The sequence below is a fragment of the Antedon bifida genome, chromosome 1 (genome assembly GCF_963402885.1).
Source record: "Antedon bifida chromosome 1, ecAntBifi1.1, whole genome shotgun sequence".
NCBI lineage: Eukaryota > Metazoa > Echinodermata > Crinoidea > Comatulida > Antedonidae > Antedon > Antedon bifida.
In genome coordinates, this window is record NC_136226.1 from 33,156,878 (window position 1) to 33,181,838 (window position 24,961).

General features: G+C 31.3%; 2 protein-coding genes across 3 annotated transcripts in view; both read left to right on the forward strand.

The window, feature by feature from the left end:
* LOC144851616 (dynein axonemal heavy chain 1-like) overlaps positions 1–10,185 on the forward strand; it is a 41,364-nt gene extending 31,179 nt beyond the window's left edge. For both annotated transcript variants that reach the window (XM_078709166.1, XM_078709176.1), the window contains 18 exons: positions 819–968; positions 1,552–1,712; positions 1,894–2,119; positions 2,215–2,410; positions 2,632–2,783; positions 3,003–3,119; positions 3,426–3,608; positions 3,697–3,900; positions 3,999–4,130; positions 4,309–4,482; positions 4,806–4,985; positions 5,093–5,269; positions 6,216–6,386; positions 6,783–6,913; positions 7,307–7,451; positions 7,631–7,837; positions 8,006–8,240; positions 9,006–10,185. In XM_078709166.1, coding sequence (XP_078565292.1) covers positions 819–968; positions 1,552–1,712; positions 1,894–2,119; positions 2,215–2,410; positions 2,632–2,783; positions 3,003–3,119; positions 3,426–3,608; positions 3,697–3,900; positions 3,999–4,130; positions 4,309–4,482; positions 4,806–4,985; positions 5,093–5,269; positions 6,216–6,386; positions 6,783–6,913; positions 7,307–7,451; positions 7,631–7,837; positions 8,006–8,240; positions 9,006–9,127 — 3,063 coding nt within the window. In that variant the 3' untranslated portion in view covers positions 9,128–10,185. The remainder of the gene's footprint in view (positions 1–818; positions 969–1,551; positions 1,713–1,893; positions 2,120–2,214; positions 2,411–2,631; positions 2,784–3,002; positions 3,120–3,425; positions 3,609–3,696; positions 3,901–3,998; positions 4,131–4,308; positions 4,483–4,805; positions 4,986–5,092; positions 5,270–6,215; positions 6,387–6,782; positions 6,914–7,306; positions 7,452–7,630; positions 7,838–8,005; positions 8,241–9,005) is intronic.
* A 640-nt stretch (positions 10,186–10,825) lies between these two features.
* Positions 10,826–24,035, forward strand: LOC144851624 (cyclic AMP-responsive element-binding protein 3-like protein 2). The gene is made up of 9 exons (XM_078709188.1): positions 10,826–11,049; positions 18,240–18,438; positions 18,750–18,971; positions 19,097–19,293; positions 19,648–19,794; positions 20,065–20,123; positions 20,299–20,464; positions 22,735–22,924; positions 23,195–24,035. Exons 1-9 carry the CDS (start codon positions 10,960–10,962, stop codon positions 23,524–23,526), a joined length of 1,602 nt encoding a protein of 533 aa, XP_078565314.1. The 5' UTR covers positions 10,826–10,959; the 3' UTR covers positions 23,527–24,035.
* Positions 24,036–24,961: the final 926 nt, after the last annotated feature.

Here is a 24,961-nt window from a genome sequence, read left to right on the forward strand (position 1 = left end):
TTTGAGGTAAAAGTTACCCCAATGTACTTGTATAAGGTAACCTGGCTCAAGGTGTCAACACCTATTTTATAATTATTACCAAGTTTACTTAACCTAGATGACCTTGTTATGCGCATACATTTACATTTTGTTGAATTCAGAAGCATTTTATTGGTTATGCTCTATTGAAGTATACATGTTAAATCATTCTGAAGTGACTGATGGTCTTCAGGAGATTTAATAGCTCTATATATAACTGTATCATCTACATATTGCAATATATGAGATGAGATAACAGCTGGCATGTCAAAAACAAAGATATTAAATAACATAGGGCCCTGAGGAATGCCAGACTGAAAATTACAGGTATTAGAGGCAGTTCCTCAAAATAATACTTGTTGCTATCTACCCTTTAAATATGAAACAAACCATTGTAACACTGAAACTCGTAATCCATAGTCATGTAGCTTTTTAAGTAAAATTGGATGACTTATGCGATCGAAAGCTTTGTTCCAATCCAAAAAAATTACATCAATTGGAGGAGGGGTTCTCTCATCTAAAACTTTAGCCCAGTAATAGTAAGTGGTGCTAAGTATCGTTTGACTAGACCTTCCAGCTACAAAACCATGTTGACAGGTTGACACTAGTTTGTGAGAACTTAAATGATTGACCACTCTTTCTAATAAGTTCATTTCTCAGTCTTTCTTAATGATTTAGGAAAACTTGTAATGGTAGTTGAGTTCCTTACTTATTTTAGACTTACATAGTGGATTTGTTTACCAGTTTTCAATTTAACTCTTTGGTTAAACTATAATACAAAGCATACAACTTGATTGCAGGAAAAGGACAATGGAGTTGATGTGATAAAATTAACAGACAGGGATTTCTTGAGGAGTCTTGAGAATGCTGTAAGGTTTGGTAAACCTTGTTTGTTGGAGAACATCGCAGAAGAACTAGATCCAGCTCTTGAACCTATTCTACTTCGACAAGTATGTCTTCTTCAATTCAATAAATATATATGCACGGTATTCAACATCCATCCTTGATATACACATCACATGTTACATTCCTATTCTCATGGGCTCTACTTCAACGAGTATGTTGGCTTCAATTCAACAAATATAAATGCACGGTATTCAACATCCATTCTTGATATACACATCACATGTTACATTCCTATTCTCATGGACTCTACTTCAACGAGTATGTTGGCTTCAATTCAACAAATATATATGCATGGTATTCAACATCCATCCTTGATATACACATCACATGTTACATTCCTATTCTCATGGGCTCTACTTCAACGAGTATGTTGGCTTCAATTCAATAAATATATATGCACGGTATTCAACATCCATCCTTGATATACACATCACATGTTACATTCCTATTCTCATGGGCTCTACTTCAACGAGTATGTTGGCTTCAATTCAATAAATATATATGCACGGTATTCAACATCCTTCCTTGATATACACATCACATGTTACATTCCTATTCTCATGGGCTCTTCTAAGTCATTAATCAATTAGCAGTAAATTTGATTGATTTTTTTACATTTTATCATAGACATTCAAGCAGCAAGGAAGCACAGTAATCAAGCTGGGAGATGCTGTTATACCATATCATGATGACTTTAAGTTTTATGTTACTACAAAGTTACCTAACCCACACTATACCCCAGAGGTATCCACCAAAGTCACACTGGTTAACTTTACTCTGTCACCAAGGTAAATGACAAATAAATACACTTTTACTAAATAAACAAGAATGTTAAGTCAAAGACAAATATAAAATCATAAATTGTGCTGTATAAAGACAGAAATTGTTGTTTTCATGAAGGTCTTCTAGATAATAAGGAATAGTGCCCTCTATATTGAAGAAACTTTAATATTATGTTTTCACTTATAGTGGTCTTGAGGATCAGCTTTTAGGTTTGGTGGTAGCTGAAGAACGACCAGATCTTGAAGAAGCTAAAAACCAGTTGATTGTAAGCAATGCGAAGATGAAGCAAGAATTGAAAGAGATTGAAGACAAAATTCTGGAACGACTAAGCAATTCAGAGGGCAATCCTGTAGATGACATTGATCTCATTGCTACTTTAGAAGCATCAAAGGTCAAGGCACATGAAATTCAGGTTAGCAGCTCATTGCAATTTTGAATGTTTGTTGTCAGTATGAAGATGTTCATTTTTACATATATATATATATATATTGCTTTTGTTCCTAATAGGCTAAAGTAGTGGTTGCTGAGCAAACAGAACGTGAGATTGATGAAACTCGTTCCCAGTACATTCCTGTATCAATCCGTACACAGCTGTTGTTTTTTTGTACAACAGATCTTGCAAACATTGATCCTATGTACCAGTACTCACTTGAATGGTTCATCAACATCTTCTTGGCTGGCATTGCAAACTCTGAAAGAGCAGGTTTGTTTTCATCTGGTATATTTTAATAAGTAGAAACACATTTTACAAAGCCAAAATAATGTAAAGCCATAGTCTAACTACAGTAGCTAGTTTGTTTCTGTCACCTATAATGTATCAACCTATATTTCCACAGAAAATGTGGCACAGCTCAAATATGTAAAGCTAGTCTAACTAGGTAGTTGTTTCTGTCACCCATAATGTATCCACCTATATTTCCTCAGAAAACGTGGCACAACGTATTGTGAACATCAATGAATACTTCACCTTCAGTTTGTACAGCAATGTCTGTCGTAGTTTGTTTGAGAAACACAAGTTGCTCTTTGCATTCTTGCTTTGTACACGAATTATGCAGAATGATGGACAAATTAATATGGTGAGTTGTAATGATTTTTAATTGTATTTTAAGATGATTACTTTGTTTTAATGGTGCTGTTTAAATAATACAAACAATACTTCTAAGACTTCAGGCCGCAGTTTCAAGATGTTGCGAAAGAAGGACAGGGGTAGGGGTATAACAAATTTCCTAGAATACATTTTTTTTCTCTAAATTCACCTCTAGACGGTAGAAATACATAATTTTGTTTATCTTTAGGATGAATGGCGTTTCTTATTGTCTGGTGGAACTACAGTTCCAAAAGAGCTTCCAAACCCAGCGAAGGAATGGTTGTCAGATAGAGCTTGGAAGGAGATCCTCTCAATGGCATCACTGGTAAAAGACATGACATTTATTTATTGATTCTGTCTTTATTCTGAATGACACTTTCAGTGCTACGGCATTGATTTCCAAAATGGTTCAGTAGAAATGGAAAAAAAAAATGGAATATTTTTAGAAAATCGTCCTTGGAAAGATAGGATATAAAATGCATTTCAAATACTTAAATACGATAACAAATACAAATATGCTAATTTTGTATTGATGTTTTAAGAAAACATGTCATGTCATTAATACTAATTACTACAGTAGATACATTGCCTTCATCATGGGTTGTCTCATTATTTATTGTTGCTTGTATAGAAAACCTTTGAAGTGTTTGCGGAAGACTTCTCAAATCACCTTGAAGGATACAAGAGGATCTTTGACAGTGCAGACCCACACCAAGAGGACCAGCCTGGAGACTGGAACACCAAGCTTGATAGCTTCCAAAGGATTCTTGTATTAAGGTGTATACGTGCAGATAAAGTTACTAATGCTATGCAGGTTTGTTTTATTTCAAGACTTAATTTACAAGTTAGCAAACCACCAGCCATTCTGAAAATGATTTTACACATTTCAATTTGTCTTACAGGACTTTGTATCTACCCACTTGGGTCAACGCTTCATTGAGCCACAAACTGCTGATCTTTCCATAGCATTTAAAGAGTCTTCTCCAGCATCACCTCTGGTGTTTGTCTTGTCTGCTGGTACTGATCCTGCAGCAGATCTCTACAAATTTGCTGAGGAAATGAGATTTTCTAAGAAACTGACTTCTATATCACTTGGACAAGGACAGGTAGATTAATTTCATTATCTAAGTCATTGTCTAATTGTGTTTAGATGTTTAATTATTTCAAACTATTCCATATAATCCGGTTGTTTTCTTTTCTGTAGGGACCTCGTGCAGAGGCATTGATGCGAAGTGCTATGGACCGGGGCAAGTGGGTATTCTTTCAGAATTGTCACTTGTCACCAAGCTGGATGCCATCGTTGGAGAGATTGATTGAAAATATTGACACTGATAAGGTAGAAATAATAATAATGTGGTATATTATAAAGGTGGTATATTATAAGGTAGAAAATCACTTAATTCATTTATGAAACTCTTCATTCCAAAGATAATTTTTATTAATTAATTGAATCAAATTGAATGGGTTATGGAATAACAATTTAAATAATTTCAAATTTATTGTATTATTTTCAGGTTCACCGAGATTTTCGTTTGTGGTTGACAAGTCTGCCAAGTCCTAAATTTCCAGTTGCAATTCTACAGAACAGTTCAAAGATGACAATTGAACCTCCCAGAGGAATAAAAGCTAATCTTCTGTCAGCCTATGCAAACCTTAATGACGACTTCCTTAATTCTTGTGGAGAAAAGGTAATGTAGTTTGTTGTTTACCACATCATATTTCATCAATATGAATTTATGATTTGCATCCAGACAATAATAAAAATTACAATTTATTCAGGTAAATATAGATTATGGTGATTATACATCTAACAATCATGTAGTTACATTAACTATGTGTGAATCAATTACTACTACTTAGGCAAATACATTACATGTTTGATTTCATAGTGAAGTAACCACTAAATCATTAAGGAGTACTTTTTTATATACCAACATGAAGAATAACAAGGGTCCTGAAATAGAGCGACGTTCTAGTTGCATACCTACATTTTCATTTGTTTGTTTTTTAGACTCCTGCATTCAAAACTCTTCTTCTGTCTCTGTGTCTCTTTCATGGTGTAAACATTGAAAGGCGTAAGTTTGGTGCCCTTGGCTTCAACATCCCGTACGAATTTACAACAGGTGACATGCGTATCTGTATTAGCCAACTCAAGATGTTCTTATTGGAGTATGACACAATTCCATTTAAGGCAAGTTTATTTTTATGCTTTATATTATTACTAATGCCAGTCTACTTTGTAAAAAGTTGTCAACTTCAAATTGAAATGTTATTTTATTTAATGTGATTTTTATTTAGGTGTTAAAATATACTGCTGGACACATAAATTATGGAGGCCGTGTGACTGATGATCAAGATAGACGTTGTATTATGAATATCTTGCAAGATTATTATAATAAAGATGTTTTAAATGAAGATCACATCTACTCACCTTCTGGAAAATACAGACAAATACCTACCAACATGGATCATAATGTAAATATGTTCTTTCTATTTGCCATAAAGCCTCTGTGTTTTAGTAAATCTAGAATTATACAGTTCATTAAATATAGAAATCCTATGAAATAAAACACTGTATAGAGCATTTTGTGTTTACTAGAAATTTGTGATGACGTATTAGCCAAATATAATCACAGATTTATTTGAGACACTCTCAATAACTCAAGGGGATTATCTATTTCCTTGTTAAATTGTCTAGCCATAAGACAGTCTAAGCAAGTCAAAGCCACATGTCTATTGAACAACAACATATATATTTAGTGTGACATAGCATTCTTTAAAAACAGAAATAAAAACAAAAAATAGGAAGCAAATTATGAATGAATTATTAGTATTATTAGGTTTATTGGTTGGTTACCGTTTTACAATTTGAATTCTAATTTAGGTTTAATTGTAACATTACATTATTTAAAACAATTCAATCCGTAAACAAATTAGCACATTGCTATAAGAATGTTTTTTAGCAATTTTTAAACGGTAAGCTTACAACTTCTACTGATATTGTCATACCATGTTTTAATGACCTTTATGACTGTAGTAGATCAGTAAAAGTTTGTTAATTATTAAACTGTTGCAAAGCATGTGTTGTTTTTACTGAGATTGTGAGAACAAGGACATCTGTTGAATTGCTGTATTGTATGCTATAATTCAAACGATTTAAGATAGTGCTTTCACATTTATATATATATATAAATCCGAAGGAAAATTACTGAAAAAATGCTGTGGGTATCAGTGTCTGGATCTATGAAGATACAAAATAAAATAAGCAAAAAGCTAAATCAAAGCGATAACGTAAAACAGAGCTTTCGGGCATATATATATATAAAGTATATTAAAAAGTATATCAACTGCTATGTTAAGATTTATATATTTTTTACCAATTAACTGTAATATACTGATATTGATTATGATTTTGTTAAAGGGTTACATTTCCTACATCAAAACCTTACCAATTAATGATACACCTGAAATATTTGGACTTCATGACAATGCCAATATTACATTTGCTCAAAATGAAACATTTAGTCTACTGACTGGCTTGCTCAAACTGCAACCAAAAACAGCATCAGGCTCAGGACGAACACGAGAAGAGGTAAAATGCTTTTTCATTTTAATCACAAAGTATATGTTGGACGAGGTGGTCATAAATTATAATGATAATCTCTGTCAATCACCAACTGAATTTCTAAAATATTAATTTTACCTAAGATTGATGTTTAAATAAAATGTCATTTGAATGAGAACATTTTGTTTACTTGAAGGTTGCGGTATGTGGGTCACTACAACCTTAGGGAGTAATGCACCACACCGGAATATGTACAGTACTTACTATAGTATATTTTTGTTCTGTAGTAGGTTCGACTATATTTATGTTAAACTAAATGTTTGATAATAAATCATTATTTCTGAAGAAAAAACAATAATTTGTTTGAGCCGCGTTTTTTGTAAGATAATGTTATTATAATTGTTATTAATAACCTATGTTTAGGTGATTGAAGAAATGGCGAAAAGGATTTTGGATGTTGTACCAAACGCAGTTGATATTAACATGGTAATTGACAAGCACCCAGTTAGATATGAAGAGTCTATGAACACTGTCTTAATACAAGAGGTTATTAGGTATGTAGTACCACTAACGGTCATTTCATTATTAGTGTATAATATTAACTGCACTGTGGGTAATTGCCAATGCTGCCTCTCATACACATTGAGTATAGTAGTAGTCAGTCAAAACAATGTTTACAATCTGCATACAAATTTATGTTCAATTTGTTTAAATAAATTTACTTTAAAAAGTAGTATAATACAAATACATATCTGCAGGTTTTTGTTCATACCTTTCATGTTGTATTGTTCTACAGATACAATCCTCTGTTTGTTGATATAAAATAATATAAGTTTTTTTCATATACTTTACATGTTTTATTTATCTACAGGTACAATCCTCTATTTGTTGATATAAAATAATATAAGTTTTTTTTCATATACTTTACATGTTTTATTTATCTACAGATACAATCGTCTATTGGTTGTAATCCACAAGGGATTACATGATGTCCTGAAAGCTTTGAAAGGTTTAGTTGTAATGTCAGAAGAACTAGAGACAATGTCAAACCAAATGTTCAACAATACAGTTCCAACAATGTGGGCTAATAAGGTCAGTACTGGGTCAACCAACCAAGTTCAAACCACAGTTCTTTTGTTATTTTACAAAAGTACCATACTTAAATGTAAAAACAAAAGAAAGCCGTTCTACTCACTAGATCACTTCCTGTAGTCTGTACAAATTGTTTTATATAAATAATATACTATTTTAATTTGTCCTACATATGTCAGGCATATCCTTCTCTGAAGCCACTTTCATCATGGGTATCTGATCTGGTAACCAGAATGGATTTTGTACAAGATTGGATTACAAAGGGAATTCCAAGTGTATTTTGGATCTCTGGATTCTTCTTTCCTCAAGCATTCTTAACTGGTACTTTACAGAACTATGCAAGGAGAGCTGTTATCTCAATTGATACCATTACATTTGATTTTAAGGTTTGTTATTTTAAATTCAAGAGAAGAAGACTTCTTGAGTTTTTTATTTTGCAGGGTCCCTAACTTTGTATGTTAATATTGCATGAAAATATAAGGCTTATTAAGTTTTTTTTTCAAATTTAGAAAGCTTTAGGGAGCGCATTCAGTAAGTTTATTTTTTATATTTAGGTGATGAGAGAAGCCGCATCAGAGTTGACAGAAAGACCAGAAAATGGATGTTATGTAAAAGGTTTATACTTAGAAGGTGCTCGATGGGATTATCATAAACATGAATTAACTGAATCTAGACCAAAGGAATTATATACAGATATGCCAGTTATTCAACTGATACCTATTGCCAACAGAGTTCAACCGTCCAGTGGCATCTATGTGTGTCCTGTATATAAAACACTTACTAGAGCTGGTAAGAATTACTGTACTATTGATAAAATATAAATTGTTGAATCTTCCTTAACCCTAACTGGATTAGAATATGATATTTTGTGCTATTCATCCGTTTATAGCAGTGTTCTTATTCTACTGCCATCAGTACTTATCTGCTGTAGTGTAGATGTCTCATCCACACATCATTATGAATTTAATTACTAATTACTCTGTGTGAAAATGATATTTGTTGCCATTTATTGATTTGGTACATTAAAAAGTTAAAGCCTTATCCTCAGATGTAAAAATAAAATATTTTATTTAAAAGTTTGCATGTACTGTAGCATTCTCAACCTTACTAACAGTAGTAGTGTAGTACTTCATTAATAGTGATAATGTAATAACAACGTAATTCTATTGTTTACAAACAAATAAATATGCCAATAATCTAACTACAGTTACAGAAAGCTAATTTGTTACTTTAGGGTTATAGAGTTAGTAATATCTCATTCAGTTCAAAATTAATTGTTCTGTGCTAAACATTTATAATTTAAGTAATATTGCCGGTTTCATGTGGAGGGTTCTTCAATTCTCGCATGCTCTGGATTCACGCTCTATATTAGGATTAATTTCCCTGCCAAAAATATGCAAAATGTTTTTATTAAGCACTTCACAATCTATAGCCTGCCTGACACACGCTTCAGAAAATACTTGGTGCATACTTTTGCTTCATGGAATAATTTCCAGGACAAAAATATTAATTATGTGTTTCTCTATTGAAATAAATAAATTTTATCTATTTCAGGTACACTTTCAACTACTGGCCATTCAACAAACTTTGTGTTCTTTGCAGAGGTAACATCATCAATGCCACAGTACCATTGGATAAAAAGAGGTGTTGCACTTATTTGTGCATTGGATTATTAGTGAAATTTAATCAATCCCAATTCTTGGCATCATCATGACGCAGTACCGCTGAATAAAAATGTTAATTCAATTAAAACTGATTTGTTTGTATATTAGAGAATTAATATATAAAAATTAGAGATTTATATAATATGATAAATTGATTTTTTAAAAGATACCTGTATGAATGTATCAAATTGTCAGAATGCTATGTGTGTTAAAATATTTGTACAGTATTTGACTTGACCAAAAAAAAACAACAATTTATTAATCAGACATCATCAACTTGATATATTCTAAAAACAACCATTTGTAATCCCTGCACCAGCTGTGTATAGCTATCTGTTGTAGAATTTATTTAAAACATTTACTAATAGAATTAATGATTAATTAAGATTACTGTTTGAATGGTAGTTTTGACGACATGTGTAGAATTGAATAGAACTATGCAACCTGTTACACACACACTTAAGTATTGAGTCAACGCTTACTGGAACAAATAGTGCAGGTAGATTATATGTCTGGCAATAGGCAACATCTTATTCATATTTCTTACTTAATAACAGAATTATTTGATTATTTTTAAAATTTTTCTAAAATGAGGGTGAATTCTTAAAATTGAAGTGCATGATTTGAAATATATTGATTTTATTTATAAAATGTTATTTAGTGTTGCTATTGTTGTTGGTGTTTAATGAAGTGTGAATTCACAATGTTGCCTGAGTGTAATTTGTTTAGTTATTAGTTCAATTGCTCACTTCTTTTCCCTGGTATTATATTATTATGTTAGTGATGAATGATTTAGAGCCAGAGTTGATTCCGTCCAGACAATTTAATTTCTTAAAAGTATTTATTTGCTATAAATTCTCTTGTATGTAGATACTAATTTCTTATTCCTTGTAATGGCTTCATTACAGTTTCCGTCCAACAACCTCTTAATATTAGCATTTTGCAATTGTATAATTATAATATTTAATAAATTGTGTTTTTTGCTTCTTTTTTTTTTTAACTTAAGCTTTTCTTTGTAAAATTCTATATATTTAATGAACAATAAAATGTTAACATCAGGTAATAGTTGATATTTTTATATTGTGTGTTTTTTTTTAATTGAGTACCTCAGCTGAAATTGGTTTATTTAAAAAATGTTTCTTGAATTTGATTACCACTATGAGCTGTAATTCTAGCTTGCAACATTGTTTTAATTAAACTGATTGTAATTGGGAACTTTAGACAATTGTTGCGGTGACCATAAGTAATACATGGTACGTAAATAAATAAATGATGCAACATTAACTAAAGGTTATAATTCTCCTTGTTTAGTAAACGAACATGTTTTCACTTTCCAAAGCACGGATTCCCTTAATTCCAAAGTTACTCATCAACCTGTTCACGTCACAGCTGAAAACCTACTTAACGTTGCTAAGCTTTGTAAACTCGAATCTGATTGGCTAACTGACTGCGACGTGGCACTTAACAGTGGTTGTGAGCAGGCAAATGGTTAGTCTTACGCCGTCGTTTATTCCCTTCAAACTCACTATTTGAGTTATTATTCTTGCAAACTTTTTCATTTTCAGTTTAGATTTATATAATAACTGATTTCATTACGTTTCTTTTTAAATTAAAGAGACGGCGAATAAATACCATTCGAACTATTTAATTACACTCGATACTATTAAGTTGTGCATTGCCGGCTAGGAATTACCAAAGGATTCCCCATTTGACCTCAAAGTTCGTGTTGATCATTCGCTTTCAGATAAGTGATAGAACAGGACAGAACAGAAGGTAGTGGATTGCTTCACCACCAGAAACCGACCGGACCCTGACCAAGACCCTGTGCAGACCCCCACGATAAAATGGAGGCCCTGCTCAGCGATAGCAAACCCATGGACATGATTGACTCCGATTTCAATTATTTGTTTGACTCTGATGTTTTTCACAATGTTGTAAGTAGCGTATCTTATTACTATTTGGTATTTATATTCGTGGGCTTAGCGGTGGAGTGGGAGGAACCATATGGAGCCGATCCAGTCTATTATTTATTACCTATTTAAAACCTTAAAATGGTCGTCTGATAACCGCTGACCATCTATTATTATTTATAATGTTAAAGATGTATTGTTTTATATAAGTAAGTAAGCTAGGACTATCCCTATGTTTTATGATTTAAAAATGATCTTAACTTTTCGTAGCACTAAAATACTAAGTCTATAGTAGTACTGTAAATAATCATAATGCCGGATAGTCATAACTTGATGGCATGCTTTTCTAATATTAAATAATATTAGCTAAATATATAATAAATGGTTATACAGTACTATATAAATCATGGACCTCTAATTTATAGGTCCATACTATAATAATACTTCCCTCCTCATTAAATACAGATCACTAACATTAGTTGTTTCAAATCGGTCATGTGTGTTAAATAAAGTCAGTGTGACTGAAATGATAATTTTCAAAATTATTGGTTATTCAAAATCTATGCTTTTATAGTTTATTAATAATATTTAAATTATTGAAAGTCTGATTAATAAAAATACTGTTAAAACCATGTTTATTTTTAAGAAGGTTCCTGGCACCGCGTCCTTATCCGCTTCACTGGTGTGTTGCAGACACACCCACTAGAATCCTTGAGGTTTTTCCATATTCATTCAATTCACTATTGTTATAAATCAACTGTTTCATTTAGGAGGGTTTCCTTTATTTAAAATAAAATACTTGACTTGAATGGTGTTTTGTCCTCGGACTAAATCTGTTCTTATGAATGGAGAAGAATACATTAGAATTTTCATTGATAGATTTAAAGAACGCTTATTAGTTCTATTCCAGTTGGCATGCATTCACATAAATGTGTATAGCATTCCTCAAACTTATTCACTAGTGAACAAACTTTTCAGAATCTTTTTATCTCATCAATGATTTCTTGAAGAAAGCATTTGTAGTGTTATTATGTTTAACTGACCATGTCCAACAATATTTGTGCATATGTTTACTGTTTCTTAAACAAATATCAAACCATATGGTTACAGGTTTACTAGATTGAATAACAATCAAATTTGCATACCGCACCTTTTACATAATTGATGATATTATTGGTTTGTTTGTATTGAAATTAATTATAAAACCAAAATGCATTGCCTTTTCTCAATATTCAATGCGAAATGACGAAATAAATACCATTTTATATTGCTTTTTTTTAATCTGGATTTTTAATCAAGTGAAATAATAATTTCAAAAATATTGTTACTTGATTTTAATAAAGACTGGAAGTCATGTTGCTAAGTGTCTGCATTTTACAGGAAACTTGTCTACCTAGAAAAAAACAAGCTTGCAATAAAGATATTTAATTATAACTTTAATGTTTGGCATTTGTTAGGTAATAACAAATAATAAACTTGCAATATGTTTGTGTTATTTACTACTTTATGTTAATATGTTTACAGTTATAAGATATTTAGATGGCACAGCTATCACAAGTAAAGTGGGAATCATATAAAACATCTACTGTGGATTTGGATAAATAGAAATTACTGTTCTAGAGTAAACTTTTAATAATTTTTTGTTTCCCTATCAAGCAATATTCAGGCCTACCCCATTGAAAAAAGTTGACCATTCAATAGTACCTTCAATCGTTAAAACGGGAAAAAATAATGCATGATAGAGATACACAATTTACTATCTAATTTCAAAGATACACAATTAATCCATGACATAACCAAAAACCAATGGTATAGCCTGATTTTAAATCAACCAATCAGATGCTGGAAACCTTTTGACTTACTAATCCAAATATCCTCCATTTAACAATAGTGCGTTTCACAATAACTTTTAAAGATAATCTATCAGTGCAGATAATTACTTGTGTAGGTGCAGTTCTATTGATTTTTATCTTTATAAGAATGTGCAACAGGTTGTAAGGTTTTACTATCTGTGATTTATATTTAAATTAAGTGCTGTAAGAAGTACTAAAAGATGTATCCATGGATTAACAAAGTATCTAATCACTAGATTTACTAATTAAAGCTGGGCTATAATATAATTATATTTGTGAGACTTCAAAAAGTTAAAAATACAGTATACAGTATGTTATAGATATTTGTAGGTGTATTGTACAACAAACACATGTTTACCTGCTGTGGAATCCTGGGACCAGAGCATTGCAATTCAGATCTAATAAAAGCAAATTAAATAATTTATAACTTATGTTTCAATAAGTATCTTTAATTGTTTTGTATAGCAGGTAGCAAGTCAGGATTTGTAGCTGGCTTCAATTTATTTAAAAACAACATACGAACCTTCATTCACAATGTGATATTTTGAGCTTATAGTTAGGTACAGTATTCATATTGTCTATTTTGAGCTTATAGTTAGGTACAGTATTACAATGTGAATCAGCAACAGATCTAAATAGTTGACTTTTGATTCTTATTTTTTTACAATGTTTATTCACATCTTCTTACTTACCAATATTGGACTTCAACCTTCAACTCTATTCATTATTGGCCAAGGTAATGTTGGTTGAATAGTTTATTTTTTCATCTCAAGCCAAGAAAAATACTTGTTTAAAGCTTCAACTTCTGAATGCATTTTTTTTTTAAATTTTTTTTTTTCTTAATGTACTATATAGGTCATCGACATTGATTCAAGGAAAGCATTGAATACAATAAAATTGTACCTGTACACTTGTGATAATTTACTGTTACGATTTTATTGGATTTTTAGTTGTTTTTTTTCCTCAAAGGCATACCATGTGCTTTGCCTGATTTCATACTTTTGTTGGCAAGTCGACGAGGAAGGGAATCATTCAACTTGTTTAAAAAAATAGGACTGCTTTACTGAAAATTGCTAAAAGTAGAAAATCTTTCTTCCTCCTTAAATTGAATAAAGGTCCTTGGTGTTTAATAATATAACTGGGTGTACCGGTTAAGCCTAGGTGTATTATTGTTGTAAACTATACCATTGTACGTCACTATATCCACATGTATCAAGCTATTCATGTGTAACGTTGGCGTTTATCTTGAATCTGAAGTGAGTATTTTTCAATAGAAGGCGTGTCAATTTGTCTAGAATATGAAAGGATCTGTTCAACCAACTAGTTTGTGACAATATAACTGAAATACTTAATTTTGTACCAGGTGTATGATTACTACCAACAGTTGTTAATAGGCTTTAAAATTCCATACATTATTTAAACCAAAAAAATGTACAGTAGTATATTTTATGATCTTTTTCTTACAATACAATGTCTGCAATTTGTTTGTTTTGATTATAATGGTAACAATTATTTTTGTATTTCTAGACTACATATTGAAAGCTTCATTGGGTTATTATGATGAGAATATAAAGTCACAAAGCATGTGTTTTCAGTTAATAATCAATATTTCACATATAGAATGCTGTTGATTCCCACAACTGTATCAAAAGTACTGTATTGATAAATTATGAAGATAAATAATGTACAATAAATCTAGGCTAATATTGCAATGAGTAACATGGCCTAATAGGTTTATTTACAGTAGGTGTAGGATAGATTGATTAGTCGTTTTTATATTTTTTTCAAATCATTAAAAAGTTTCTGTAATGAACTTGTATAAATCTATCAAACATATAGCGAGGAAGGGAAATAAAGCAATGCAGTATCTGAATGTAATATGTAATTTGTTTTGAATAGACTTGTTGAATTTTGACATGTCAAAGAAGCCTAGAGAGGAAATTAGTTTCCAGATGCTAAGTCATTCAGCTAATCTGATTGGTTATTGGCAACAATGTTACCAGTGATAAGAAAATTGACCTTGGGTTAGGATTTGGTTATTGGTGATTTAACCAAGGATTTGTTAACTACTGTTTTCATAAAAGGTCCATCCAGGTCTTCATGTTGAAAAGGTCAAAGAAAAATGATGTAAATAGAGACCACAGGACTGACACCCACTCTTTAAAACATGAACAAATGAATTACTACATACATTTTCAACTTCTTCAAGAACACTATTTTAATGCAATAACATTATTCTTATTATATTTTGGTTATTTAAAAAAAAACAAAACAGCGGCTCGAAAATCAGGGGAGCGCGTTGATGCCTAACAAGTCTACATTATTATATATATTTGGGCGAATTTCCTCATTTTATCGTTTCAAATTAATTAATTAAATTTCAGTATATCAACGGGCGGTTTAGAATTAATGTTCTTTGCCTGTTGTGTTATATAATTGGCCTTACTCTTATAGTTATACTCTTTACGTGTGACAAAAACAATCCAAACTGCAAATTTGCCTGTTATAATTAACTCTGATATAGATATGAGCACATATATTTATTTCTGTTAGTTGTTAAGTATTTTCATTAAAATGATTGTATAACAAATCCTACAAGTCTTAAATCATGTGTTCTGGTACAGTAGATCTGGTGTTAATACTGTACTAGCTACTAGCTACTGTGTCTGTGTTAAGTGGTTCCTCCAAAGCTGTTTACCTATTGATTAATTAATAAAGGAGTTTATTTGCCACTAGCCCATGATAATCCATACTTATATAAATCTGTTTTATCATAGTGTTCCATTAAATCAGAGAGACATTTTCACAATTTATATTCTAAAATTATAAACCTTGTTTCGACATTATTGCTTCCCTCTTGTTGAAATCTATTATGTATTGTAAGCTTTGAACAAATATAGTATTTGATGCATTGTATTCAATGTTGAAATATCTAAGTTTATCTGACTTTAGTGATAACTGTTGCAGTCTACTAAACAAAAATAACAAATGTTGATAAGCATGTTTAAACAATAGGCATGTTTTTGATGTGAGCAACTGATTAAATAGCCTGTCAATAAATTACTGTACCTCCATTTAATATTTGTAGCAATGTGTGACAAAAGTTTTATTTTATCTGTTTATATTATGGTTTTTAGCTGTAATGTAACACAAAATATCAGTTATTTCGTTGACAACTGAGGAACATTTTCACTTCATTTGGAGTGAACCACACACTGAAGTAATGTTGTTTATAATTACAAATATAATTAAAATTGGTTACAGTATTTGAAGTTTTTTCAGCAGCTAAACACCCTCTAAAATCATATATATACTGTATGCCCGATTGATGTATTTAACATAAACTAGGTAGATAAATACTGTAGATGGAAATACCATAATCAAATCTATATATGAAGTGATCTGATACAACAAGTAGAAGTGATTTTATTTTGACCTTGTGTTAGGAAGCTTTGCACATAAACCATATGGGACATATGGTACCCAGGCCACTTATATAAAGCATTTTTTCACCCAGTAAAAGACCCATCTGTACAAAGATGTTCATAATTATTAATTATAGTATACAAAACATAGTTTCTCCTTTGTTAACTTGATAATTATTAACATTTAACTTAAAGCCTGCAGTAAATATTGAGAGTATTGACTGTAATAACATAGCATTCAACAAAGTTGATACCAGTCAATCCAATTTTGATATTTTCACAAACTTGACACTTGACCGCACATTGCAGTACTGTACCAGATTGCCAATAGATTTGTACCATGTGTACACATGAAGTTCTGTGATTGGCTGAATGTCAATGATACATTTTTGTGTTGCTATGTTGTAAGGGTCCCAGCTGTTAAGAGGAATCAAATTGCATGCTGTTTTTCATAGAATGAAACTTGAGTTTTTTGTAATTATCCAATTTTTAGATTGTTCTTCTACTAAAGAAGTTCAGCATAAACTAATAATGTGCCTACCAACAGAATTGTATGAAACATTATTTTCTGTTCATTAAACCATATATTATATTAAATCAAACCATTTTCATACATATGAAAAGAAAGCTGAGAAATTAAGGTTGAAAAATAGAAGTAAACTTTATTCATTGGGCCTATAACTAAAGTTAAATATTATAAAATTCAATAGTGAAAATATTTCTTCTGGTTTCGATAGTATATTGTAGTTCCTTGATAGTAAACCAGTAATGTAACGTTACGTTTGCTAGGAGACCAATCGGCGTCATAACGCAAAGCAACTGAAGAAGTCAAGCTGACAGCTAGACGATACTGTCTTGCAAACGTAAGTTTACATTACTGGTTTACTATCAAGGAACTCAATAAATAAAAATCAATTGTGCCACCAAAGTGTTGGTCCATTGTAATGCTTAATTTGTAGTTTAAATGGTTGAAGTTTGGACATATTTAGCATGTACTAAATCAAAATATTTTACTATCAATAACTTGGTAATTAGTTAATTTTAAAGATATAATTTTAATGTAGATCAGTAAATTTAATTATTGTTTTTTGGGCTTGTTTATTATGTTTATGGTATATTAATAAACTTGTATAACTGTTTCTTCCTGGATGGATGCCCTCCCTTCAATTTAGTTTTGAATGCTAAATTTGTTGCATTTAAAAATAGCAGAGAACAGCAATTGATATCAAACTGAGAACACTGCACTGCATATGTTTCTACAATATAGTGAACAACACTGGTTGTGGTAAAATGACAGCATGATCCATAATATATTAACAATATGGTTCATATTTCATGAGTAACCTTATTCCACGGAAAAAATATTGTTTACAAACCTGTACCATATGTTTCTCTGTGAGAGATGAAATGTGGTAGGTTAATGCCTATTGGTAGTGGAATATGGTAGGTTAATGCCTATTGGTAGTGGAATTAAATTGCATTCATATTACTTTTGGTTTTTAGCAGTGTATTACAATTATTTGCTTAATTTATAAATAATTTTTTCCACATATATTTGTTTATGAAACATTCTTAACAATGTTAGTTTACATGTTTGTGTAATTACATTCCTGCAGCAAATGTATGAAGTATAGTGCAAAATTAACTATGAGTAATGCAGGGAGAGGTGGTGGATGCTTGACCCTCTGGAGTTTCTGCATTTCCTTTTGTCCGTGTGGAAATTTGCTATTTTAATTGTGTAAAAATATGAAATAATAAAAATTGTATATTGATGTAACTATTGGCCGTGATAACCCATGATCACGGTCAACTTTGGTAGCGTCTTGAGCACTTCTAGTGGATATGTGCGCTTTATAAATTATTATTTATTATTACAGTATATTGATTGTCTGACTGGACAATAGTAAAAGAGCAATTGTTTTGTTATGTCTTGCAGCCTCTATCAGAACATTTAAGTGATTTGCCATCAGATCTCTTACATAACCTTTTTGATGATGACCCGCTGTTGTCCAGTAAGTGTATTGGTGAAGATGGAAGTCTTTCACCAAATCCACATATCCAGACAGATCACAGCTACTCCATGACAAACGAATTAGGCCTACAATCACCACTGATGAAAGATATACAACTCCATGGTATGAATCAAAAAAAACATTTTTTAAGTGTTTAGAGAAAAAAACTCTGGATTTAATGAAAACTCAACATCTGGGCAATTATTCAACATTAATAAACAGATATGTTGATGAGAAAAAAAGCACACTAATCTGCTAATCTTATAAAGCTTGTGTACAGTAATGTATACAATACCATACAGTACTAAATTATTGAATATCTATTTCTTATAATTTTGTTAATCATAGTGTCAAAAATGTATTAAGTGTCTTGGTTACTGACAGGATGTAGTAATGATGTTATCTATTAACCACTTGCCTACCTTTTCCTGTAGACTTTGAATCTGGTGAAATCAATGTTGAAGTACCATCTTTGGAACAGGAAGTTCCATTAGCCATCCCTGAGGTTAAGCAAGAACAAACCAGTGACATCAGATACATTCTCAGAGAAGCAGTACCTATCACAACGTCTGCCGTACAACTCACAATTCAAGCCAAACCACAAGACATCTCAAATCTCAAACTTGAACCACATAACCAAATTTGCAGAGAAACAGGTATAATATCAAGAATAATTCGCAAATAACATTATGAATTTAATGAAAAGTGCATTACATATATTTAGTATATATATTTTTTGTATGAATTTAAAAATATGAATATTAATTAATTTATTTTATAGTGAACATAATTGATCAAGTCCAACTTCCACCGAGTCCTCCCAGTAGCAATAACAGTGATAGTGATGGTGGTGCCAGCCCTGATAGATGCAGTTCCATTTCATCAGATTGTCCCAGCCCAACATACATCTCACCCCTACCAAGGAAACCATTAGCTACAACCAGAACAATTACACAGCCTATGTTTACCAATGTACAGGTTGGTACAGTCACAATATTTAATATTATACTACAATAGGCAATACTGTATTTATTTTTTTAATGTACATTTTTTATATAGTTCTCTCAGATTTCAAACACATATTGATTGTCAGGAATGTTTGCCCATATTGGGTTTCAATTGATATGACCTTCTGATCTACTTCCTGTTAGAATTTAGAACTTTGTAATGCAAGGTCAATCAAATGTGGGTACTGTAGGTTTCATGACCTAACCCTGTTGCTAATCAAATTAAGTTTCATTTAGGGAATAAAAAATGTATAATTATTCAATCACACAAGTCATCTTCTTTAGATTTTGTCTAATTACATTTTGTTTTAATTTACTCTTTCAGAGATTACCACAATCAGGACCACTTATTTTAACAGAAGAAGAAAAGAGAACATTAATTGCAGAAGGCTATCCTATTCCAAACAAACTTCCACTCTCAAAGTCAGAAGAAAAATCACTAAAGAAAGTCAGAAGGAAAATTAAAAATAAGGTCAGTTATTAGAACATGAGTCTACCTACTTTAATAGTATAAGTTTTCCATTTTATTCCTTTTATCTTGGTAATTCATTTTCATCCCTCTTAATATACCATATTTTGTTATATATAAATCATACAGTCAAATTATAGAAACAGTGCTCATATTCGGAACATAATCATGTTCCGAATATGAGCACTGTTTCTATAATTTGACTGTATGATTTATATATAATTTACACAGTGCAACGCAACACAATTGATTTACATATTTTGTTATATATAGATTTCAGCACAGGAAAGCAGAAGGAAAAAGAAAGAATATGTTGAAGCTTTAGAAAGAAAGTAAGTGGCCATGCTTATGTAACTCTCAACATTTGGTAACTGTCTCGCTCATCCAAATCAAAACTACCTCGTTAATTATTGTTATGATAAATAAAGGAAGAGTGAACTTCATGTAATTGCAGATGTGTCTCGTCTGCTTGTGTAACTAATATAAGATATTCTTGTTTGTTAATAGAATGGAACAATACACACAAGAAAACACAGATTTAAAAAAGCGAGTAGACTCATTAGAAAGTAACAACAAAACACTGGTCACACAACTTACAAAACTACAGTCTATTGCAAATAAGATTTCCAAACCAATCCGAGCTACTTCAACCCAGACAGGAACTTGTTTAATGGTAAGTTTATCCTGGTTTTTTGAAACTATAAATGATTATGATGATCACTATTAAAATTCAATGTAGTACAGATTTTTAACATTAATTAATTTTTTTAAATAGTTAGTCATATCTGTTTTAAGATCATTAAAGACACTTTCCCTACAATTTCTACAATAAAAAGAGAAAAACTATGCACTAAATAACTTGTGTCGAATGTCCTTTAGGCCTAGGTAAGATTAGTTTTGTAGGCCTAGGTGGTAAACAGCAGTAATATACGAACATTATGCCAGCTATAGGCCTAGCTTGACGTTGACTAGTTCCTGCATTAATTGTTTTTTTGTTCTTCCATTTGTTTTGCTTAAAGATCGATCAAAAGTAGATGCATCACAGAAACAAAACAAAAATATCAATCAGTGTGCAATGCACCCTGGTATTTATAGCGGGCCGCTTAAATCATTATAATCGACTTATTATAAACATTTTTATTGTTTAAAGATGAAAAAATTATCGCAACAGGCCCATATAAATTATAGTAGTATTTTAAATAAAATGCAGTTTTTGAACCTTAAATTAGATAGAAAAAATGTAGGTAAAGTGTCTTTTGGTTATGTCAAATGTAGCCCATGCATAAGTGCAACTGTAGGTAAAGTATCTTTTGGTTATGTCAAATGTAGCCCATGCATAAGTGCAACTGGTAATTTCCAATAAATACTTGATTTGTATTGCTAAAAATATTCTTGTATTAATTAACTGCATGTAATGCCTGTATAATACCATTTATTTTACCTTACCTAATGCATGATGAAACAGCACATTTTCAAAAAACTTTTTAAAACATTCATTCAATTATATTACTAATTCAGATATAAAAAGGAATCTGATTTCACTTGGACAATCTAATGAACAGACCGTTACAAATTATGAGGTGTAGACATAATTTATAACGCACTACACTGATTTGTAATACTGTATATGTAACAGATGCTACCGACGTATATTGATTTTATAGAAATCCTCCCTCGCACTTATGTACATTGTATTTTGTTGCTGACATCTGCAAAAACATGACTTATTCCCACTGTGGAATATAATCCAATTGAATATTGATTGCCTAATTACTATCTGCTATTTTGAAAAAAACACATTTATAATTTAGTTTTCTCTTTAATACAATTAATATGTATTTATTTGCTAATATTTTGAGTTAAATCACCGCATGTACACTTATTTCTATATAGTATCGTTTACGGTGTAAAAGCAGAAGGTGACGAGATTGACGAGAAAGCCAGCAAGAAATCCCCCGCTTCTTTCACCCTTGACCTCAGGTGCAGTATGCAAATAACGCTGTTTTCTCAATTCCTTTTATATTTTAAAAACTTTTTGTGTTTTTCTTCTTTTGGATTGAGGTAAAGGTATCTCTGCACCTGAATACTATACTATGTCTTTCATTCACGGGTTTTGTTCTAATATTATTAGCAAAATTTGCATACTGCATCATAGCTAATTTTCACTATAAATAATATTGCTAACTGATATTACTACTATTTGTTGTAATGAGTTACTAACACTTTATGTGCTGTACAACTATGTTTGATATGACCATGACTGAATAATATAGGCCTCCCAACTCTCTCAGTAGATGCAGGAGTTTGGTGAAATCTCCTGCTAAAAATACAATTTCTCCCAGATTTTATTCTGATAATGACGTACAGTAACAATTAAAAATTTCTAATACAAATAAGAAAATCGAAAACGCACTATATCAGTCTGTAAGATGTTTATAAAACATTTTATACATCGTTTAATAAGTAAAATAACACCGTGTCTTTGGCTTTTACAGGTTCTCCCTGTTTTTGTGATTTATGTTATACCATATTTGACAATCTTAAAGCATGTTCATTGATAGACAATTGTATTACAATATTTTATTTCTATTCAGTACACTTTGTAAGCTTATGTAAACCTTTTTTAATTTTGTTAGCATAAACTCATCAATTCATCCATTTAAATCTGTCAATTCTATTGTGATGATAATTTAACACATGTGAAAGTAACATGTGTTTCATTTAACCTTTTAAATTGATTCAAAATATCAATTAAGAACTAATATTTTCACCTGTTGCTACAGTATGGCGCAGTTGAAGTTTCAATATCGCTATTAATTATTATAACTGTATTTATATTTTAAATACTGTAATACAATTATGCTTACATTATTTTTTTTTTAATTAAACACTGTAATCATAATATGTAAGTATTTAATTTTATCTTATATTTTATCTTAACAGGTATTTGTGTTATGTTTTGCTGTTTTTCTTGGGAGCTGGTCTCCGTCTGTGTTATTTTATCGTCCTAGTCATTCCACTATTCTTCCTCCTAATCAACCATTAATGAAACATGCTCACATGAAACTACCATATGGACCTGATCCGCCCCCATCGTCGTCGTTTGGATATGACCCATACTCAACTCCAAACAGTAAGTTAATAATTTATCATGAATTATAGTATAATAAAAAAAGTTAGGGGCCCAATGGTTAGCATGCTGCAATAAATGGTCAATTATAAAAAGAGGGCCTACCGTAGCCTATGTACTCTGACTGACAAATTGGCAGTTTACATATTAATAAATCAAATGCTATACGGTATATCAATATGTATATTTGTTATTGCAAGGGATCGCCTGAACCATAAAAGTAAAAACAAATAATTGTTTATTTTATTTTAATACTTCTGTTTACTTTTTCAGTGAATTCCAGAATGCTTATGTCAACAGATGAAGATAGCAACAGTGATACATATAGTGAAAACTTTCCTTACATGACTCGTCTTAACACACTTGACAAAGTATTACAAGAGTCTGCTTACAACCATCGCTCCACTTCACAAAAATCACCTGCAACTATCGAACCTCCTGGTTTCCCGACTTTAGAGGTCATCCTCCAAGAAAAGGTCACAAACGATGACAAATATACGATCAATGGCTCCAAGTCCCATTTCAGTGTTCATCAGGTGGTCAACCCTGATATAGAAGCTGATGTCATCTCTGTAGAAACAAGGGTTAATGGTTCCTCCCAGTAAGGAGTATCTCAACCTTGATTTGTACCTATTTACTACCAACTCAGTAATTAATATCAATTTAAAAAGAGAGAAAAATAGTTTGTATTGTGATTTATTCTAAAAAAAGTTCTTACATTTTATGATTTATTTATGCATGCATTATTATACTGTTTTAAAAAATTTATTTGTGAACATTTTTTTTTTTAGATTATATTTTTCTCAACTTTTTTCTTGTATGTAAACTTTGTAAATACTAATGTCTTCCACAATTATTATTGATTTGGAAGGGACTAAATATTACAAAATGTAAATTGATATTCCTTAAAGTCTGATTCATTTTAGCCAATTTAGTAGCAAATATTATTGTGCTACTGCATTAAGAATATTTTGTAAAAAGGATTAAAAAAAAAGTTATACATTGGCCAATGTAACTTTTGATTTTTCTAGACGGTATAAGTACAGAACATAACATTTATAAAAAACATTTATGAACTGTCTATTTTCCTTTGTAAATAAAAGTACACAAATCATGCTGTTATAAATCATTATTTCCTACTACTGTACAATTATAATTCTTTCTACTCTTGCTTTTATAAAGGCGTGTGAATTTTTAGCGCAGATCCGTTTTTATTAGTGTGGGGACGTATAAAACAATGGATGTATAAATAATAATACGTCATTAGGCTGGGGGGCCAGGGATCCTCTGGATCTTTGAGTCATTTACGTCAGTCGTTTCAAGCGATTTATCTGAGCACATAAAAATTCCGCCCGGAAGAATACAATTATTTTGGGTTACGCACTTTTTAGGCACTGGTCCTGATGCGCCACTGGTTATTTCAATCAAAATACTCTGAAATTACACATGATACGTCATGTGTGTCATGAGGTTAATCTAAGTGTGGTATTTACGATAATTACTTAATCATAATGTAATGTTATCAAGATTCCAATTTGGAATTTCCAATTGTGAATTATTCATGATTTCTGCCTTAACCTCATGGGAAAAAAAAATAATGGTAGCGGGATGATTCGGCCCCGTACTGCCAGAGGTAGGGGCCTGGTATGTAGGGTTTTATGATATAAAATTATGTCAAGTACATGTTTGTCGTCACCAGTGAGATGTAATAAGCCGAAGGCTAGAGGGCGTACTCCAGACTGAAAAGTGATTCCAACAGGAGGGGGAACCAACAAGATGTTGTTTGACATATAGCCTTCAGCTATATAAAATATCATTGGTCGTGTCGTCCCACAAACAGGTCCTCAACGTCAACAACAAAACATCACTCATCACAGAGGGTGGTCTTCAGTTTCGGGAAAAAAACAGAATCAGTAGTTTTTTGCGCCACTGCTCTAGCCATCTATGTCCCTTGAGGACATATTCATTAATAAGCTGTTTCATAGCGGTAGCTTACAGTTTTGCGAATTTGGAAGCTCGACCATAATTTATAGGTCCGAG